Source organism: Lagopus leucura, unplaced genomic scaffold (genome assembly GCF_019238085.1).
Source record: "Lagopus leucura isolate 7727_CA_CO unplaced genomic scaffold, USGS_WTPT01 Super-Scaffold_100033, whole genome shotgun sequence".
NCBI classification, from domain to species: domain Eukaryota; kingdom Metazoa; phylum Chordata; class Aves; order Galliformes; family Phasianidae; genus Lagopus; species Lagopus leucura.
The window spans coordinates 5,338,431-5,357,492 of record NW_024962282.1 but is presented as its reverse complement, the minus strand read 5'-3'; the positions used below and the strand labels follow the sequence as shown (position 1 = coordinate 5,357,492).

General features: G+C 39.0%; 1 protein-coding gene and 1 long non-coding RNA gene across 2 annotated transcripts in view; one reads left to right on the top strand and one right to left on the bottom strand.

Annotated features, from left to right (window-relative positions):
- LOC122185803 overlaps positions 1–17,503 on the bottom strand; it is a 39,025-nt gene extending 21,522 nt beyond the window's left edge. The window contains exons 1-2 of the long non-coding RNA XR_006180977.1: positions 17,445–17,503; positions 10,543–10,796 (exon numbers count right to left, since the gene is read on the bottom strand). This is a non-coding gene — a long non-coding RNA (uncharacterized LOC122185803). The remainder of the gene's footprint in view (positions 1–10,542; positions 10,797–17,444) is intronic.
- Positions 85–9,342, top strand: OLFML1 (olfactomedin like 1). Its single transcript, XM_042881926.1, has 3 exons — positions 85–453; positions 1,465–1,753; positions 6,617–9,342. Exons 1-3 carry the CDS (start codon positions 328–330, stop codon positions 7,393–7,395), a joined length of 1,194 nt encoding a protein of 397 aa, XP_042737860.1. The 5' UTR covers positions 85–327; the 3' UTR covers positions 7,396–9,342.
- Positions 17,504–19,062: the final 1,559 nt, after the last annotated feature.

Here is a 19,062-nt window from a genome sequence, read left to right as displayed (position 1 = left end):
TTATTTTTATTTGTATTTAATGAGATTTGGCTTACAGGCTTTATATGACTCAGTACTGAACATCTGGGATTGATCATAGGATCACAAACTGGAAAGCAGTCATCTGGCTTCTAGAAATACAGCTTTCAGTTTCTGCTCCACAACTTTTTTTTTAAATGATAAACTGAACTGCAACAGCCATTTTAAGTCTTAATAGCTGTAGCCTCATTATTTTCCACGTTGTGGCATCAGACAGCTATTCAATTTAATTCTGGAGTGGCCGTGAGGATTGCTTTCTTTACGTACAACATAATTCAATATTTTTTCCCTTCAAGATTTTATTAAACAATGATCATCGTGGGACTTCATTTTTTATTAGTTCCATTCCTCAAAAACATCCTGGGAGAGGCCCAATATGTAATGCAAGACGCAGCACTGATGAACTACATAGACCAGCGTATCCTATCTTTAGAGGTATGTGCTACCTACATCATTTAGTGATACTGCCTAAATACGGATTTGAAAATGCATTGAGGGGGGTGAGAGAGGATAAATACTGAAGTGTTTGTATTCTAATCAGTATCAGGAAGATAAGTTTCCAGCTTTTCCAAGTAAGTACAGTTAAGCAAAACTGTTGCTAAACTTTTAACTATAATGACTCCCAGTCATTATTTATTGCACCATTTCATGGCGTTATATTTTACAGCATTATCACTTGCTTGTTTTTAACACAATCAGTGCAACTTAGCCAAATATGCAAGTGTTTAACATCAGTTAAACATCAGATGGAGTCAGTCCATCTGAAGAAATGGTATAATCATACTGTTACCACTAGAATTGCTGTCACTTACTAAGGAGACAGAAAACAATACGCAATAAATTTCTGTGTAAAGACAAACCTGGTCAAGAGAGTAATTTAAGATACATTTGTATAGAACAAATCCTTGAATTAGCATTTGAAATATTCCTCTTGCAGCTGCAAGACAGAAACAGGTACTTGCCTTAAACTATATGAAAATATCAGTGCCTCATAAAATTTGCAGAATTATAAGTCTTCTATGGACAGCTAAATCTAAATTCACCCAATCCTGCATTTTTATTTATTTATTTTTTTAAATGCAGCCTAAACTTTGACCAAAAAAACTACCTTGTAACAGAATTTCCATCTTCCCATAACTACGCTAAGTAGGACTCTGGTCAGAAGAGGGCTATTTATGTGGAATGTTCAAGCTCGTAGATTTCCTACAGAAAAAAATTTTAAGACTGCTTCACCAGTAATCCTACAGGAAGAGTTTCAGGAAAGCAAGTAGGCAGAGATCACTGTCCTTAAGACTCTGGCTATTCGTACTCTGCATGCACATAAGCAGCAACAGACCAATGTTTTCAAATAGAGGGTGGAACTGTAAAGGAGCAGATAGCAGAAATTAAGTAAATGAGACTGACATCTGTACAGAATATGTGTTTCTATGTAAACTCTTTCTCAAGAACAGACTGGAGAAATGCAACCAAGACATACTGGACTATGTTGAAGAATTTCAAGACTTTGCAAAGTTGGTACTGTCACGTCTGTCAGGACTGAACAGTTACAAGACTGAGGTTAAAGATGAAGTAGAGAATTTGCTAACAAGAGTTGAACGAGCACAGAGGGACATTGACTACTTTGGATCTGTGAGAGATTCTAAGACATGCGTAGAAGTAGATGAAGACCTCGTGAAACAGCAGCTATTGGAAGAAGCAGAAGAAAAAAGGAAACTTAAAGTCATGCTTAATGCAAGTAAGAGCAATTCACTTGCAGGGATAACAGATTTTCACAAGTTACATGAATACCAAATATAATATGATTTTCACATGTAAATACTAGTCTTCGAAAGAAAATGTAGATGTTTTAAGTGTGGGAGGGGGTCATAGGGAAGAACAGTCCAAATATTTATTTTGCATATACTTATGATATATCAGATTTATTTCTTGAAAACTTTTACTAGAAAATTAAAACAAAAAACAAAAACAACAACATAAAACCCCATGTTCTTGCAAAATCCCACAACAATTGAGCAAATGCCACTGCATTTCCACTGCACTGAGGAATCAATGTTGGTCTTTTTTTTTTTTGTACTGGCAAGAAATCAAAGCTTTAAAAGTGAACTCAAGTTAATAAAACTTAATTCAGTACTACATTTTCCTTCTATTTTGCTGCCCTCTTCTGTTACTTTTTTATCCATCTCCCCCACTGTGTACTTCATCAAGAGAGCACAGTGGATTAGCTACAAGCAAAGTTCAATTCTAGAAAGTTAAGTGTAAGGTATCCATTATGAAGAATATATGCAACGTACGACTGTCCCCAAACAAACTAAATTTGATCATTATAAAGCATCTTTATTTTAATTAATGATATATACACAATATATAATTTACATCTACTTGATGTAGTCTGTTCCATTTTTGTTCAAATGTAGCAAGAACAGCTACAGGAGATAGACAGTTCTTTTAAGCTGCTAGGTGAAAGATCTCTAGCATCAATTATACAATTCCACTAGCTTCAAAAGAAATGTGCTGAATTAATTTTACAAATAAGCTCACACCTCTTTAGGCTTTTCCAGCAATGGAGCATTAATAGAGATGGTAAAGAAGTGACCACCAAATCTGCTTCTAAACTCTATTACTATAGTGTTTGAGAGATGTGAATATCAAGACTTCTTTCTCTCCAGATGTACGTTTTTCTGAACATTAGAGAATTTTAAGTTGTCTGTGGTAAGGACACCTGGAAAATCATTTTTCTGAGAGTTTCTGAGGAGGAAAAATCCCTTTTTAAATGTTATTACTTTTAATTTTATTGCAGCAGTTCACAGTAACTTTCTGTTAATGCTTGCCCCACTGACAGGGAAACTACTCACTGTGTAGGTTTTAAAGTACTTAGGAGCAAGACAATCACAGCCCCAGCACACAGTAACTCTGTCTCTGTTACCATATAGGACCCAGAAGTTTGGGTTTTTTGTTTTGCTGAAGCACTGTGAGATTGGCAATTTTAAATAAATAAAAGTTAAAAATAGCTTTGAACCAACCAGCTTTGGTTCAAGCTCATATACACTTGAAGATGAATACTATATCTGTTCTATTATATATACACATATGTATACACACAGGTACGTATGTGTACGTAACGATTATTTTTACATTCAGTAGTTGATACCCTATTCTGTTTTGCCCTGCTCTGGGTGGAACTGGCAAATTCTCTTCTGCATATTACAAAGCTCGTTAATAGCAGGCCTGGAAGGTATCAGTGGACAATAAGGAAAATTTTTGGTGTACTTTGTGCTCATTGTGCTTGTCAGTTCCTTAGTTCCATCCAGCAAGATGTTAGGAAAGCCAATTTGAGATAACAAGGAGAAACCCTCCATAGATTTCAGGCAGTAATCCAGTTATTTGGTGTATTTCTCCTGTAGATGAGGAGTGCATTGCTAATACCTACTAGATATTTTAACTCAATGATTTCAGTTATTTTAATGCATCTAATCAATAAACAATAGTTTCGGGAAAGCTGTTGTAGATTGCTGGAGAAAACTGCAACCAGTGTAAGGGACTTCCAGCAAAAAGTCAATGCTTTAGCTGCAATAATATAGGAATGCTTTTGTAGAGGATATCAGTACACACAAATGACATAATGCTTGATTTCTAAAGGCAAATGGAATCTTGCCAATGACTTCAATAGGTTCACATCAGGCCAGTAAGGGAACTGTTTTTTGCTTTCTCCATTTCATCTGCTGCCAGAACTTCCTGCCTTAAGGCTTTATTTGTTCTGTTTACTAAAATGGCTGCACTTAATTAAAGGCAATTGGTTAAACTTCAAATAGTGTCTCATGTAATTTGAACGCCTTTGGTAAACAAGCTTGTTAATATGCTCTGCAGAAGAATTTTTTTCCCCCCAGAAAGACAGTACCCAATAAAATATTCTAAACACCTAGGTCTTCACAAGCTTAGTGCTTCTTGGTCTTAAACTGTGCAAAAAGCATACAAAACACAAAGCCAAAACTAGCACAGAATTGTAGGAGTTGGTAGGGACCTCTAGAGATCATCAAGTCCAGCCCCCCTGCTAAGGCAAGTTTCTTACAGTAGGTCACACAGGCAAGCATCTGGGTGGTTCTTGAATATCTCCAGGAAAAGAGACTCCACAACATCTCTGGGCAGCCTATTCCAGGGCTCTGTCCCTCTGCCAGTAAAGAAGCTCTTCCTTGTGTTAGTGCAGAACTTTCTGTTCTTCCAATTCTGCCCACTGCTCCTTGTTCTACTGGTGGTCCTCTTAGTGATAAGAGCACACTGCCTGCTCACTGCCAATCTGTTGTACGCCAAGATGCCCAAGTTCTTCTCTGCAGAGCTTCTCTCTAGCAGGCCAGCCTCCAACCTTACTGACGCATGCAGTTATCCCTCCCTACCCAGGTGCAAGACCCTTGTTGAACCTTGGTCTTAATGAGCCCACGTCAGATTCCTCTCTACCCAGCTCTCTAGTCTTGTCCAGGTCTCACTGAATGGCAGCACAGCCTCCCAGCTTTGTATCATCAGTAAACTTATCAAGGCTAGACTCTACCCTTTCCTCTAGGTAATTGAAGATGATGTTGAACAAGACCTGACCCAGCACCAACCCTAGTTGCAGTGGGGAACACTGCTAGTTACAGACCTCCAACCAGAGTCTGCACTGCTGATGACAACCCTCTGAGCTCTGTCAGTCAGCCAGTTCTCAACCCACAGTTCTCAGCCACTCTCAACTCCACTCACATCTATCCCACACTTTCTAATCTTCATTACAAGGATGTTGCGGGAGACTGTCAGATACCTTGCTGAAGTCAAGATACACAGCATCCACTGCTCTCCCCTCATCTACCCTGCTGGTGATGACATTATAGAAAGCTGCCAGGTCAGTCAAACATGGTTTCCCCTTGGTGAATCCATGTTGACTAACTCCTGACAACCTTCTTCTCTAATTGCTTGATGATGGCATTCAGAACAAGTTGCTCCATCCAGGGAGTAGTTGCCCAGATCCATACTTCTTGACCTTTTTGAAGACTGGTGTAACATTGACTATCCTCCAGTCCTCATAGACTTTTCCCATTCTCCAAGCCATTTCAAAGATGACAGAGTGTTTTGCCAGTCATTTATGCCAGCTCCCTCATCACATGTGAGTGATGGGGCTCACGGATTTGCAACTCCATGATTTTGGCTCTCTGATTAGATCCACATGGACCAAGGGAAGTCCAACCCCCAGACTCTCTCCCTTACCTCTGGGTCTGGGACTCTTGAAGAGCAACATTAGTAGTAAAGACTGAAGCAAAGAAGGCATTCAGTATCTCCATCTTCTCAACATCCCCATTACCTTGGCACCCACCTCATTCACACACATTTTCCATAGTCCTCCTTCTTCTATCAACATACTTTAAGAAGCCTTTATTATCCTTGAATCCTTTGAATGATACAATTCCAAGCAGGCCTTTAGCCTTCCTTGTTGAAAGCTCACTTGCTTTATCCTTGATTCCAGTCATGCTTCTAGCATAAGAATCAGTAACACAAACTATATTTGTTCTCTTTGTCTTCGCATCACTAAAGCAAAAAAAATAAAAATAAAAATAAAATAAAATAAAATCACAGAACATCTTAGGTTAGAGGGGACATAAAGATCATCTAGTTCCAGCCTCTTCTGCCATGGGTTGCCAGCCACTAGATTGGGCTACCCAGGATCCCATCCAATCTGGCCTGAAATGCCTCCAGATATGGGGCATACACAACTTCTCTGGGCATCCTGTTCCAGTGTTTCACCACTCTCTAAGAAATTTCTTTATAACATCTAACCTAACCTCCTCTCTTTTAGTCATTCTCCCTTGTCACATTACTATAAGACCATGTAAAAAGTCCAGCTTTTCATCCATCAGGATGAAGTTCTTCATGACAGACCTGTTCTCAGTGAGTTCTTCTCCCAGCCTGTATGCACATCTGGCTCAAGATCAATCCCAAGTGTAACACCTTGTATTTGACCTTGTTAAATGTCATTAAGAACTTATGTGCACACTTTAAAGGCCTATCCAGGCCCCTCAGGATGGCAGCCCTTCCATCTATGCTGTGAACTGCACCACCCAGCTAACAGAAAAAGAAGCTAACAGAGGATAAGAGAATTCCTAAATATATATACACATACACAGATCACTTATCAGGAGGATAGATTTTAGCCTGTGTACTTTCAATAGGAAATAAATTTGATTATTTTCTTGCGCTGATCTAATTGAAGTCAAAATTATAGCCCTATAAGAGAATAGATTAGAGTAATCAGGAAATCACTACTATGTTATCCACACTAACTTCCTATCAGGTACATGAACTGAATGCCTTTTGAGTAATTCCAGTCTAATAAAGCAGCACGTGTAGCTGAAGGTTTGCTGTTCCTTTGGTAGGAGATGTGAAACATATAATAAAGTTAGGTTCAGCACTATTTAGCATAGCCACATATTTCACAGTGGCCACATAGATGCCACTTTTATTGATATACTCACCTTGGCATCTAGGTTGGTTAAGAAGAAAGTAAATAATTCAAAGAAGGGAAACTATAAAATTCAAATATTCTAACTTGATTTTTTTGCCTTTGGGTATTTATTTACAGGTTGTGACTACATGCTTACAAGTGTAAAGTCCCTAAAGATAGTCAAGAAGACTGGAGATAAGCATGGTTCTTGGATGAAAGATCCTGGCAAGAAGCACACAAAGATTTATTTATTAAATGGCACTGTGAATAATGTTATTTTTGAATTTGCAAACATCATGACTTTCATGGAAAGCAATCATACACTAAAAGCTCGCAGAGTCATCCTGCCATTTCCCTGGGAAGGGACTGGCCACATTATTTATCAGGGTTTTCTGTTCTATCACAGACACGGCTCTTTAAATGAAATAATTAAATTCAATATCCAGAAAAGAAATATAGTTGACTATATGCTACTGCCAGGGGCTGGAAGAATTCCTGCCTATCAACTTTCTCCATCTACAAAAATAGATCTTGCTATTGATGAGCAAGGGCTCTGGGCAATCCATGCAGAACCAGAGATTGGAGGAAACCTTGTAATTACCAAAATCAACCACATAACCATGTCAGTGGAACACACTTGGGATACAACATGCAGCAGCAAGGATGCTGAAGCAGCTTTCATGGCATGCAACACACTCTATGTGGTGTACAACTTTCCTAGTGGAGGCACCTCTCGCATACAATGTGTATATGATGTTTTGGGTACTGCAAATACATATGAAATACCAGTATTGCATTTTCCAAAACGTCAGGGTAGCCATTCCACTATTCATTATGATCCCAAGGAAAAGCTGCTCCTTGCCTGGGGTGATGGATCCCAGATTATTTATAAGCTTCAAAACCAGAAAAAAGCTTAGAATCTTGACTAACTTTTCAAATACATCTAAAAGCTAACAGTCTCATGTCAGTGTGGAATTAATATAATTTTGATGAACAACAACGACCACATGCTACAGTTTTCATTTCTTTCACATAAATTAATGCTTATACATGCCAGCGATCTTAAGTTAGTGTCCATTTAAAAATATGTATCCATAAATAAGAATTAACTCATGAATTAGTACCATATGAATACATACAAACTAGTCTTAAAGAGCACGGTAAAAATAAAATGGGTGTGTATACATACACACAAACACATCTCTGACATGTTCTACTCCTATTAAAACTATGCTTTCTGCTTCATTGTCATGGAAATCAATTAAGCCCTTCCTATCAAACACAAACTATTTTACTGCCTTCAGTATCTCAGTTCACTGTAAAAAAGAAATCTTTATCAAAAGGACTGTAAAAAAAAAATCACATGGTACTGGAGGAGCTATCTATAGTGATCTAACAGCAAAGATTCATCATTTTGCAAAGCAAAGCACTATACATCCTTGCAAACACATGGCTGATGTTTAACACACAATCTTCCTGCACATCATATCAAGGCTATTTCTAAAAACTGATTTTCTAGCCTATTTCCACAAAAATTTTTTTGTGAAATTTTTTTCAAAATTTTTATTGCCTGCGTAGCTGCCCAGGCCACGTTCGGTCTACCAAACACATTAATTGCAGATAGATATTCTCACTTATCAGCTTCAATTTGCCACTTTGCAACTTTTTTCAGTGTATTACTGTTTATTTGTAGGAGGGAACATTCCCGTATCTGTTCCGAACCACATGCTGTTTAATTGTTTACTTAGCAGTAATTGCTTTCTTTCCACTGTCAGCATCTAGCTCTAAGGTACTTTTTCAATATTCCCAAACATTTCTATTGTTCATAGCTAAGTCTTTCTTTCCTATCCTCTGACTCCAGCAAAATATCCATACAGAAAGTGTGGACAAGATGAGCCCAAGTAGTGCAAGTGAGTGCACATTACTTGCTCCCCTTTGCTAGGAACTCCACAGAAATACAGCTTCATTTGCTTCAAAAAAAACCAAACACAACAATCCAACAAAAAACAAAATACAGACGCTGGAACCTAGGAAAATACAGATTTTGGCTTTAGCATCCGGATTTTAACTGAATGTTTATTACACAAAAAAAGTATTAGAAAAGCAATCCATAGAGAACCCATTTTGTTCTTTACACTGAAAGTGCTGATCTGCTTAAAAGGCGCTTACACAGAACAAAAATCAGGGAATTATTTTGTAAAGGAGTTCCAGAACACAGCTAAAAGCATATGGACTGAGAAATTACAATATTGGTCTGATTTTAGCAAGAGAAAATATCATTCTAAACAGTCTTAATGACTACAGCATTAATTCCATGTTGTAGAGGCCACAAGGAGCAGTTAGAGACAGACTTAGAACAAGGAGGGCTGGATATGATTTGCTGTGTGACCATAGGTGAAAGGCATATTGCATTATTCAGCCTTTTATTCCTCATCTGTGAAGTTACACATGCAAAATAAAGTATTAACCACCCCTGTAATGCTTTGAGATCCTTACTGTAAAAGGATGTGTAATCTTAACAAATAAAGGCTTTTGACATAAATATGAATTAAGCTTGCTCTTTCAGTAAAGGCATTCCTGAAGGTTCTCTCTGTATAACAGTGTGTAGAGTACAGCACACTTCATTATTATTCCATATTCAAGAAGGTTATATCAATCAACAACCCTCAAAAACTCAGGCTAGGCAGTCTCTGAACCTCGCTGCCTGGGAAATCCAAACTCCATAATAAATCCATAGATGGCCTAATTTTGAGAAGAAGTAGGTCCTGCATGGATGAGTGTCGCGAGGTTATTTCACACCACATGAAAAAGAGACTAAAAGCATTGGCACATTTTGAAATTGAGGTTTATTCACAAGGAGCGGCAAAGTTTCAAGACTTCTAACTTGAGAAATATAAGAATGGTAAAATATCTGTAATTTGCAGATGTTAGTAGTGATGTTGATTTGCTGACTGTTTGTGTGCAAACACAAGGAAAGAGAACAGAAGGAAACATCACTGAATAAGTCTGCTTCAACTATTTGTAAGGCCTTTAATAACTTGGACTCTGTGTTCTTCCCAGGGAATTTACTCCAACAATTTGCAAGCAAGCCACTGGATCATTCTTCTTAAAACATAAATTCTGTTCGTTTTTTTCTTGCTATATTTATAATACAACCCCATCCATTTCCTTCACATCTAGAATAAGACCACAAAAGTAGCTTTCTTGACCAGAGAGTTAAACAAACCTATTGCCAATCTCACAGAAGTACCAAAAAAGAGCATAAGAACACTGTGCACTTTTAACTGTGCTTTAACGATTCGTGCCAGATGGACTCTCTCTGTGTCAGTATCACTAAAGATTTCTTTTTTCATGAGTCTGCCCAATTGATTTTTACTTTAAAGGCCTAGTCCTAAACTGCTTTCACTATCACTACCCATTTACCATAACAGAAGATTAGAAGGCAAAGTGTCAGTGTAATTTCCTGTGCACGTATTCAAATTGAAAATGATATTTTCTCATGTAGATAAGATGCTTTTCCCTCTAGGAGTTGCAGAGGTTTACTTTGGCTTTTTGCTTCCACATGTATTTGTCCACAAGCAATTTTAATGTATCTACAAGATGTAAGCAACTTTCCAGTGCCACATCTGCAGTTGGTAGAAGCAACTTGTACAGAAAAGTTGTAGGTTTTTTTTTCTGGTTGTTGGGGTTATTTTGCTTATTTGTATTTTGAATAGGTTAAAAAAAAAACAAAAAAAAAACAAAAAAAACACTGATTTAAACCCTTAACTCTTAGCTTCTTTCCTGAGTTCACATAAGAAGTGGTCATCTGCATTCAGTGATTTCAATTGCAGAGCCAATTGGAACTGCAGTATGCTCAGAACATACATCACTATGCAAAGTGTTAACTCCTAAGAAGGTCTAAAAAGCACTTCAGTAATTTTTTTTAGCATAAGCAATTTATATATTACAACATGGTAGAAAGCATGAGATGGCAGAGCAACAAGATCTTCAACTACAGTAAGCAAGGATCTGCTTAAATGCGATTGCAGTAGGCACAGAAATAAGAGAAAGAAACTGCTTACCTTTAGAAGGCTTGCAAGGTCCTCAGGTATGCAGGGGTCTCCAGATGAGATATCCTCACCTCCACTGCCAGCCCTTCAGTGAGGTCTGAGAAGAGGTGGATGCTGGCTCCATCCCTTCCAGGCATTCAGTGCATTGCTTGCACCTGAGCTGCCCTAGGTTGGCTCTGCCTTCCCACCAGGTGCTCAATCACTGCTTCAGGTGATGACTCCGCATTTTCACTACACGTATTGAATCCACCATTTGGAATTAGTCACTACAGTGAGAAAAAAAGTTTCAAATACCAAAATTAAGTTCTTAAGTTTATAGTGTCATCTTATGTTACATATTTTGAATTTTGTTTTTCTCATGAAATGTACAAAAAACAATGGATTTTTTTTTTGTTTGTATGTTTGCTTTTTTTTCTCCAGGTGTCTTTTTTTGTTGTTTTTGTTTGTTTGTTTTGTTCTGTTTTAAAAATTCTTCAATAGATATAAAGGATGTACGTTTGTTCTACCCAAGTAATTTCAAGTTCATTTAAAATGTTGTATATTGTTACCTATTATTATTGTTGTGTATTATCAACTTGCATATTTCTGTTTTGACGAGCACAAATGCACATACAAACAGGAAAAAAAAAGCAAGAGCACACAGACACACAAAGATAAAACTTTCGATTCATACCTCTACAGGTTTGCATGTGAAATTGAACCTCCCAAGATGGAAGGGACCCCCAAGGATCACTAACGCCAACTCCCAGATCCACGCTGTACAACTGTTCAACTTAAGCTTATCTTACAGTCAGAAAGAAAACATTTTTTCCAACCCACAATCATCCAGCTACTCCTGCAACACAAACCCCTACAGGTTTATCAGATATAGCACCAAAATGCAGGTGGCACAATTAAGCTGTAGCTGATTTCGCAAGCCATAGCTTTAGTGACTCCCTTTAAAAGGGCTATAAGGCAAAGAAGTAGCAGGTTAAACATACCCTATGTAAACCAAACTGTTTGGTGAAGTGTATATGCAGATTAATATGTCTGCTATTATATTTACCTAATGTTACTCACTACATTGAATTCAAGTGTTCTTATTCATAACAATCACATTTACTTTTCATCCTTGTCCATGCCTATGCAGATGAACTTGGTTTTTTTCTCACAAAACAATCAAACACCAGATGGCTGACTGTCCAAGAAAAACAACAAAGAATGTTCATAAACAAGACATGAATACTTTTTGAAAAGGAATGTGCTACATCCACAGGAATAGAATTCTGATAGCTAGTGGTACGCAAGCGAGGAAAGTTCAAAGCTGAATTCATATCCCTGTTCATCCCATTACTTCAGGGAAGCAAATATTTCTTTTCTTTGTGCATGTTTATACAATTGTAATGAATAAAGTCAGCATTTTAGATTCTTGGTGAATCATGAACTAGCCTTTATTACTGAACATTACAATTGTGTTTTTTAAAGGAACCCAAAGGCAAGTCTTATCTGCTGAAAAGCACATAAATATTTGCAGAAAGAAAAACTTGTATGCAGTAACAAAAACTGAATTATTTCCCAGGTTGAACACGTGAGTCACAATTCAGATCTACATACAGAAAGTCACCACCTTAAGCAACAGCAACAAGAATACGTTTATTATTGCACTAGTAAGTGTTTGATACTCAGGTGCTCCTTTCAGATTTCCATTTGAACTTACAGAAATAAAGGCATAGCACAGAAGAAACAGTTTGAATTATTAAGCAGATATAAGCATATTCATCACCTTATGTGTAGCTGCAATCAGTGTGAAATCACAAGATTCAGAAGTCACCTGCAACACAGGTTTCCTCACACAACTTTCAAATGAGATTTGTGTATCTTGCAGAAGCCATCAAGTACATTAGATATGTACCCTAATTAGAGTGAAAACAGTAAGGTGATTTGTTTTGGCCCTACAGAAGAAAGGAAATTTTTCATATGACTGACGTTACCAACCCTCACTAATTCTTCCCAATTTATATAAGATATGCTATCAAGTCTGAAGTCTAGTTTCTTAACAACTAGTTTTGAAGTTTATGGGTAATATAAATAAAATTTAAGTGTTTGTAGTCAGGTTTTTTTTACTATATGTTCAGTTTCCTATAGCAGTTAATTTAAACATAAAAACTTAACATATATTTCCTTTTATTTCCAAAAAGCTAGTCATGGTGACCAAGATGTAGACACTTATCAGTAAGGCCTACTGTTTGAAGACAGAACAAACACACTAAAGACATTAGCTTTAAAAAAAAAAAAAATATGAACTGCTGAAATTCTGCAGTGCAATAGAGAGAAAAATATACATTTCATGTGCGAGCTTCAATTTCAGAAAACCAGCAAGTGAGGATTGGCTCACTTTTGATTGCACTGTATCAAATACAACAGTCAGGGACACAAATAAGGGACAGAAGCCACTAGCATTCAGAAGACCTCATGTACACAGAGATCTGAAGCAAGATACCCTCACCTCCACTGCCAACACTTAAGGGAGGTCTGGGAAGAGGTGGATCCTGGCTCCAGCCCTTCCAGTCTCTCAAACGCACTGCATGCAGCTCAGCTCTCCTGGAGTGGCCCTGCCTTCCCACCAGGTGCTCAATCACAGGTTCAGGCCATGACTTAGCATTTCCACTACGACAGGAAATGTACATTTTGTATGGTACAGGTGACAAGCCCCCAAGGAATCTGAAAATCTAGGATTTCCTTTTAAATATCAGTCACGGCTAATCACTAAAAACTTCCAAGCTACTCATGCTAAGGCACACACTTGCAGGTTATCAACTACTGGATCCAAGGCAACGATTATAACTAGAGACCTACTACCTTTCTGTTGGAGATCAGATGTAGACTTGTTGGAGTTCTCCTGTGGTAGATTTTAGTAACTGCTGGCAGGCTGAACTTTAAAATAATTTTAAGACATGTATCAGCCAAAGACTTCATTATACCTGACTGACATATTGCCTGATCTTTCTAAAATTTCCATAGAAAGTACTGTTTCTTTACTCTGTGGAGACATATTTTAGCAAACATCAGAAAATACGAACAAAAGAAAGCTGAACAGTAAACAATCTGAGAGCTCAGGCATGTGACTGAGTTACTGCACCTCAGCTGAGTCACACTAACTGACCTTGCCTGCTCTTGCAAAACCAGAGGTCAGGTGAAAGCTTAAAAGCTAATCTTTACTGCCTGGGAGCTGCAACAAGATTCACATTGTGGTTTGCTTTTGTAGCTAAGTAAAAGATATTTTGCTATACCAGACTAAATGAATTGTGATACCAAATGAAATATACTGTAGGTGTTTGAGGATTTTCTCTAAAACAAAGAGGAAGTGATAGCTTCTGCATCTGTATGATAGTGAGATAAAGAACTGCACGGTCACAACCATCAAAGTCAGAAGTGATCAAGAGTGCTGTCTGGAAAAAGAATAAAGACAGACCCTCACCTTCCACAGCAAAATATGTGGGTAAGACAAACTTGGAATTATCCTGTTGTTATGGGCTCTCCTATGTTTGAAGCTAGAGGATTAAAGAAGAAAACTTTTAAATAGTCACAGAAGATATATCTTACTTGACTCAAGCCTAAATGCTAGCTGGAAACATTTGCCAGTGCTTAATAGAACTGTGGATATTAGTGCTAAAGAAACCACTTAACAATGTTTTGATATTGAAATTACCTTCTAGCATGTATTCTTTTTCCACCATGCAAAAAAATTCAAACAAATCTGAACAAACACCAAATTGCACAGCACTGAGAGTTCAGTTTGACTAAGTGAGTCCCATGACTCCAAATGGCCTCAGTATATAGGAAATGGAATAACAGTTTATGTGGTAACGTAGTCTCTATGTGTGAGCTCAGAGTAGCTCACAGTAAAAGTTTCATTTTCCAATCTATATTAAGAGGGCCTCTGCCTGATGGTGAGAATGAACTTGGAGGCAGATGTTTTGAACAGCCGTGCCTGCCTGAAAAAGCTGCACCTGCCCTCCACTGAGCACATTTCACGTACTACGGTAGGATTGCCAACCCTTAAATAGCTACAAAACATACAGACTGAGCCATTACCTGGCAGCCAAGATTTGTTCGTTCTGAGCACTCTCTCGAGATCGTTCATACCTCTTCTAAAAGATGAACGCTAGGTGGAGCTGGGCCTTGTAGCGCTACTGGCAAAACTTAGGTAGTTACAGCTGTCTGACAGAAAAACCCAACTAATTAAATTCTAGCGGCCAGATCAATGGCTCTTTTAAATGTGTTTTAAAATGCTGAATGAAAGTAATGGTACATTTCTAGAAGCATTTCATGAACTGCTCATTTAAAATTTTTGGAGTATAAACAGAAGACTGGAAAAAAAAATCTTTAGTATTCTCTAGGAAAACTATATGCAAAGCAATCAAAATTAATGTATTTCATCTGCCCTAACACAAGATAATTGAAAAGATGATGGTGTTCTAAATAGAGGGGAAAAAATAGTAAGTTTGGTGTTATACAAATATCTCTACTTGTCCAGTAAGATTTCAAGATTAATTTTATGCAGAGACAAACTATTTTTATTTAAACTCTGATCTAAAATATTTCACCTTAAGTCTACTAAATAATGCCAGGAAAACAGAAGAAAAAAAAAAAAAAAAAGGCAACAAATCTTACTCATTTTCAATGGACATATGTTTAAAAACATTTCAAAGAGTGCAAGAATGCTTTCCACTTGTGCAGAGAAAATTGGTAACATACCTGGCAACAAATCTCTCTTAAAGATAAGGCAGGGTAAGTTTTCTAATGAAACATTATGGATTAGCTGTATGGAGTCAGTGGAGAAGGATAGTCTACTCCATGATTTCCAGTCTACAGCTTATTTGACCAAATTTACATGGAAGGAAACCTCTGAGTATTTAAAAAACTGGTTCTGTTTTCAGAGACAAGAAGTTACGTAGCTTCCAGTCCTGCATCTTGATATTTATGCTTTATGTTTTAATGTTGATGTTTCATATAAAACACAGCCTGTGAATGACTGCTGTGATTTAGGGAAAGAACTGAAATTACATTGTGGCTAACCTTTATTTTAATTATCTTCTGGAAAGAAAAGAAAAAAAAAAAAACTACATAAAGAAGGACATCTCTTGTAAGTACTCTTAAGTAAGTTGGACTGCAGTGCCATGGCAATTATATCTTGGTGAGACAAATTGTTAAAGAGCAACACCTGGGAGCTGACAGATATCTCTCCACTGATTTCAAACATGGAAGAAATGAAAACAGTCCTTAAAGCACTATCCAGCAGTGTTCTCTTCTGGGTTCCCTGCTTGTTTTTTTCATAGATCTTTTTTATGAGGATGATTCTGCTCTCCCTGAATAAGCTTCATTGTTAAATATGAGATGCAAAGACTTGACACAGTGCTAGCTTTGTGACAGTAATATGTCTGCACTACTGCAGAAAGAAACCACTCTTACTGAAGAAGGGACTTATGGAATGGTAATTAGCCTGGTAATAGGCCAGGACAGCTGAAGTAGAGCCTCTGCAAACTGCTACAGTGAGGGAGAGACATAGAATTAACCCACTTCTGTGAAAATGGCATTCAACACAACTTAGTATAGACAGGAACAACACACTAAAGTTAGCCCAAAATTTGGATTCTCTCCAATGGTATGTTGTGTAAGTGTGAGCAAACCATGCATCATAGATAATGATGTAAAATGATAACAAGTGAATTCTGCAGCAATGGCAGGATGCCATTTTGCATTTTGCACTTTGTGCCACTCAAATTCTGTGCTTCTACCCTTCACTGCAACCCAAGTGAGCAGCAGTAATTGCGCAGCCTCTGTTCCAAGTCCTGTCCCTTCACAAAACTCAGGTTGGGCCATGCCCTGGGGACGTGCCAGCAGGGCCTCAACAATTCCAGCTCAGCTGTGAACAAGAGAGGAGGTAACAAAGCTACATAGCTGTAAAGGGGTATGTGAGTTCCCAGATGGTGCTTTCATCATGTGGAAAGTCACCTGGGCACATCCCTAACTAGTCAGCAAGGCTAACTGGGGAAAAGAAGAAAAAATGGTGTTGAAAAAATTTCTGGGCTTTGCCCAGGAGGATCCAAACTCCACTGACAGTGAAACAATACTGCAACAAGCAGTGCTATAGTAATAGTTTTTGCTATCCACATTGTGAAAGATATGTGCTATCAAACATTATAAAGCTGACCACACCTCCATATGACCTATTTAATATGATTACCTCAAAACTGAGAGGTAGACAAAGAAAAATTCAAAAGCAAGCCAAACCCAGCCTCTGGATTCTTGCCAATTTTAATTATTCTTTAGCATGTTCAGAGATGTTTGAAAAGGATTTCTGCCTCCCATTTTCTCTCTTCCCCACTTTTGGGCACGTTTGCTTTGACACTGAGATCCAATTCTTTACTAGGAAAATCTTTTCCATGACTCAAAGTCTCAACATTATGCATAAGCTTAAAGAAAATACTGAAATTGTATGCAGCTATTCACAGGGCCCAGGGGAAAATGGGAAGAGGTTGTGGGATTTTTCTCTGGAGATACTGAAGACCTATCTGAATGCTTTCCTATGAAACCTAGCATAGAGAGGCTGGTTTGGTACAGGGACTGACTAGGCCATGTCTTCCTATGCCTACAGTGCTGTGATTGTGTGTAAATGTTTCTACATAAAATTGGGTATAATCTACAGTTGGGTATTATCTACAATAAAATTGGGTACAATCATTGGAAGTAACGTAATCACATTAAAGCATCAGGTGTGTTAAATAAGCTTAGGCTATCTAGCTGGAAGTGAACAGTATCACAGAGGTAAGGCTGCAAGAGGCCTGCTGAAATGGAAATGCTCCACAAAGAGCAAAAGGTGTGCGTTTTAATTATAAGCACGCGAAACTCTTTGCTTTCTGCTAAACGCTTACCATTGCCCGGTCGGCTCCTCGTAAAGCCGGTGTAAGCAGAGGTGCCCGGCAAACGCGCGCCGTGACAGAGCCGTGTAAGCGCCTCAACCTGTCTGGGCGGGAACATGACCGGAAAAGTTATCGCGGTACCGCTCCTCGTGCTCGTGAAGGGAGCGGGGCGCGAGCTCCAGCTGCGCGACCGCGCAGGTCGGTCCCGCGGGCGGGCACTGCTTGATGGGCGGGCTGCAGCTGCGGGCGCTGCCGGCGTGGGCTCGGTGGTGAGGCGGCGGCTGGAGGTAAGTCAGCGGGGCGGGGGCTGCCGGCTCTTTCTGGGGCGGTTCGGCTGGTTTTTATCAGGAAATATTCCGGGAGCGCTGCCGCGGATGGGGCTGCAGTGCTTGCCGCTTCTCCTTTGAAGTGTGTTCTTAACGGTGTTAAGAGTTAAGGGCTCCGTGCTGTTCGAAAAGGTTTTTAAATAGATGCGGTTTTGAGGTCCTGCGGTGTTTATTCTCGCAGGGAGAGAAGTTTTGAAACTAGAGCTGCAGCGGCGGTTCAATAAATAAACTGTTGCGCTGACATGGAGCTTGGAAACGCTGTCGGTGGTGACAGGCGGGCGCAGCCGCGGCCCCGAGCGAAAAGCCGCCTCGGGAGGGGGGGCCGCTGTGAAGGAGCAGCTGGGAGACGGGACTGGCGGTGTGCTGGAGAATGGAGGGCAGTGCGTGGGATGACAAGTGATCCCCGTCCGAGGGCTCACCGCTCGTGCTGTCACGCTGATAAGATGAAAGCATCTCCCTTTCTGCACCTGTGAGGGTGATAAGTGACCGTATGCTTTTAGGTGCCAACTTGCGTTTGGTGTTGTGTGGAGCGGTGTGAGATGTTCAAGTGGCAGCCTGGTGGATCTGACCGCCTGCGGGTGGAGTGCAGCGTGTGCTCCGGGCGATTTGCACGCACAACACATGGTATTTCCGTAGTCTTTGTGATGATTTTCAATTGCAGGGGTTCGATAGGAGAGGGAACAGTGGGGGGTGTTTTTCTGCCTGACTTTTCTGTTCTTTTTTAAACAGGGAGTAGCAATATGTGAGCAGGTGCATGAAGAGCTTTGTTCTGAAACTCGTATGGAAATCTGGAGGGAGTAGATTGGGGAAGTGAAGAAGGCTGAATCTCAGCCTTCCGGATATACTGATATGCTTTGCTTGTGTTCCTGACTTGGACTTGGATCTGCTCTGCAAGCTTCATTGCATTTTCCTAATGGAGAAATGCTTGAAGGAGAACCTATAATAGCAGAAGAGGGAAAGGTCAAATAAGGATAAACCTGAACAAGCTTGGACATATGAATATGGGAGAGAGAAAAATGATGTCAAGGCCCCAAAATGAGACTTTAGCTGAACTCAAGATTAATCTTGGCATAAATAGCTAATGTTTGTATCTGTTGTTGACATACATGATGTGCCTATAACTCTTACACTAGCAATAGCATCCCTTCCCAAATCTTAAATGCTTCATTTGTCATGCCAGGTAATAATCTAGAGGCTTGACAAAATAGCATTTATCTGTGATACATCTAGGACTCTGCCCTATGGGAAACATCAAATTAAAAGGAGGGGGCAGGAACTGATTAATCTCATTAGTCTCCTGTTTG

Bases quoted from the DNA above. Each gene is read 5' to 3' on its own strand.
- OLFML1 (XM_042881926.1), top strand. From the start codon at position 328: ATGATCATCGTGGGACTTCATTTTTTATTAGTTCCATTCCTCAAAAAC. The intron at 454-1,464 runs GTATGTGCTACC...CTCTTTCTCAAG, and splicing joins AGCGTATCCTATCTTTAGAG to AACAGACTGGAGAAATGCAA. The intron at 1,754-6,616 runs GTAAGAGCAATT...ATTTATTTACAG, and splicing joins TAAAGTCATGCTTAATGCAA to GTTGTGACTACATGCTTACA.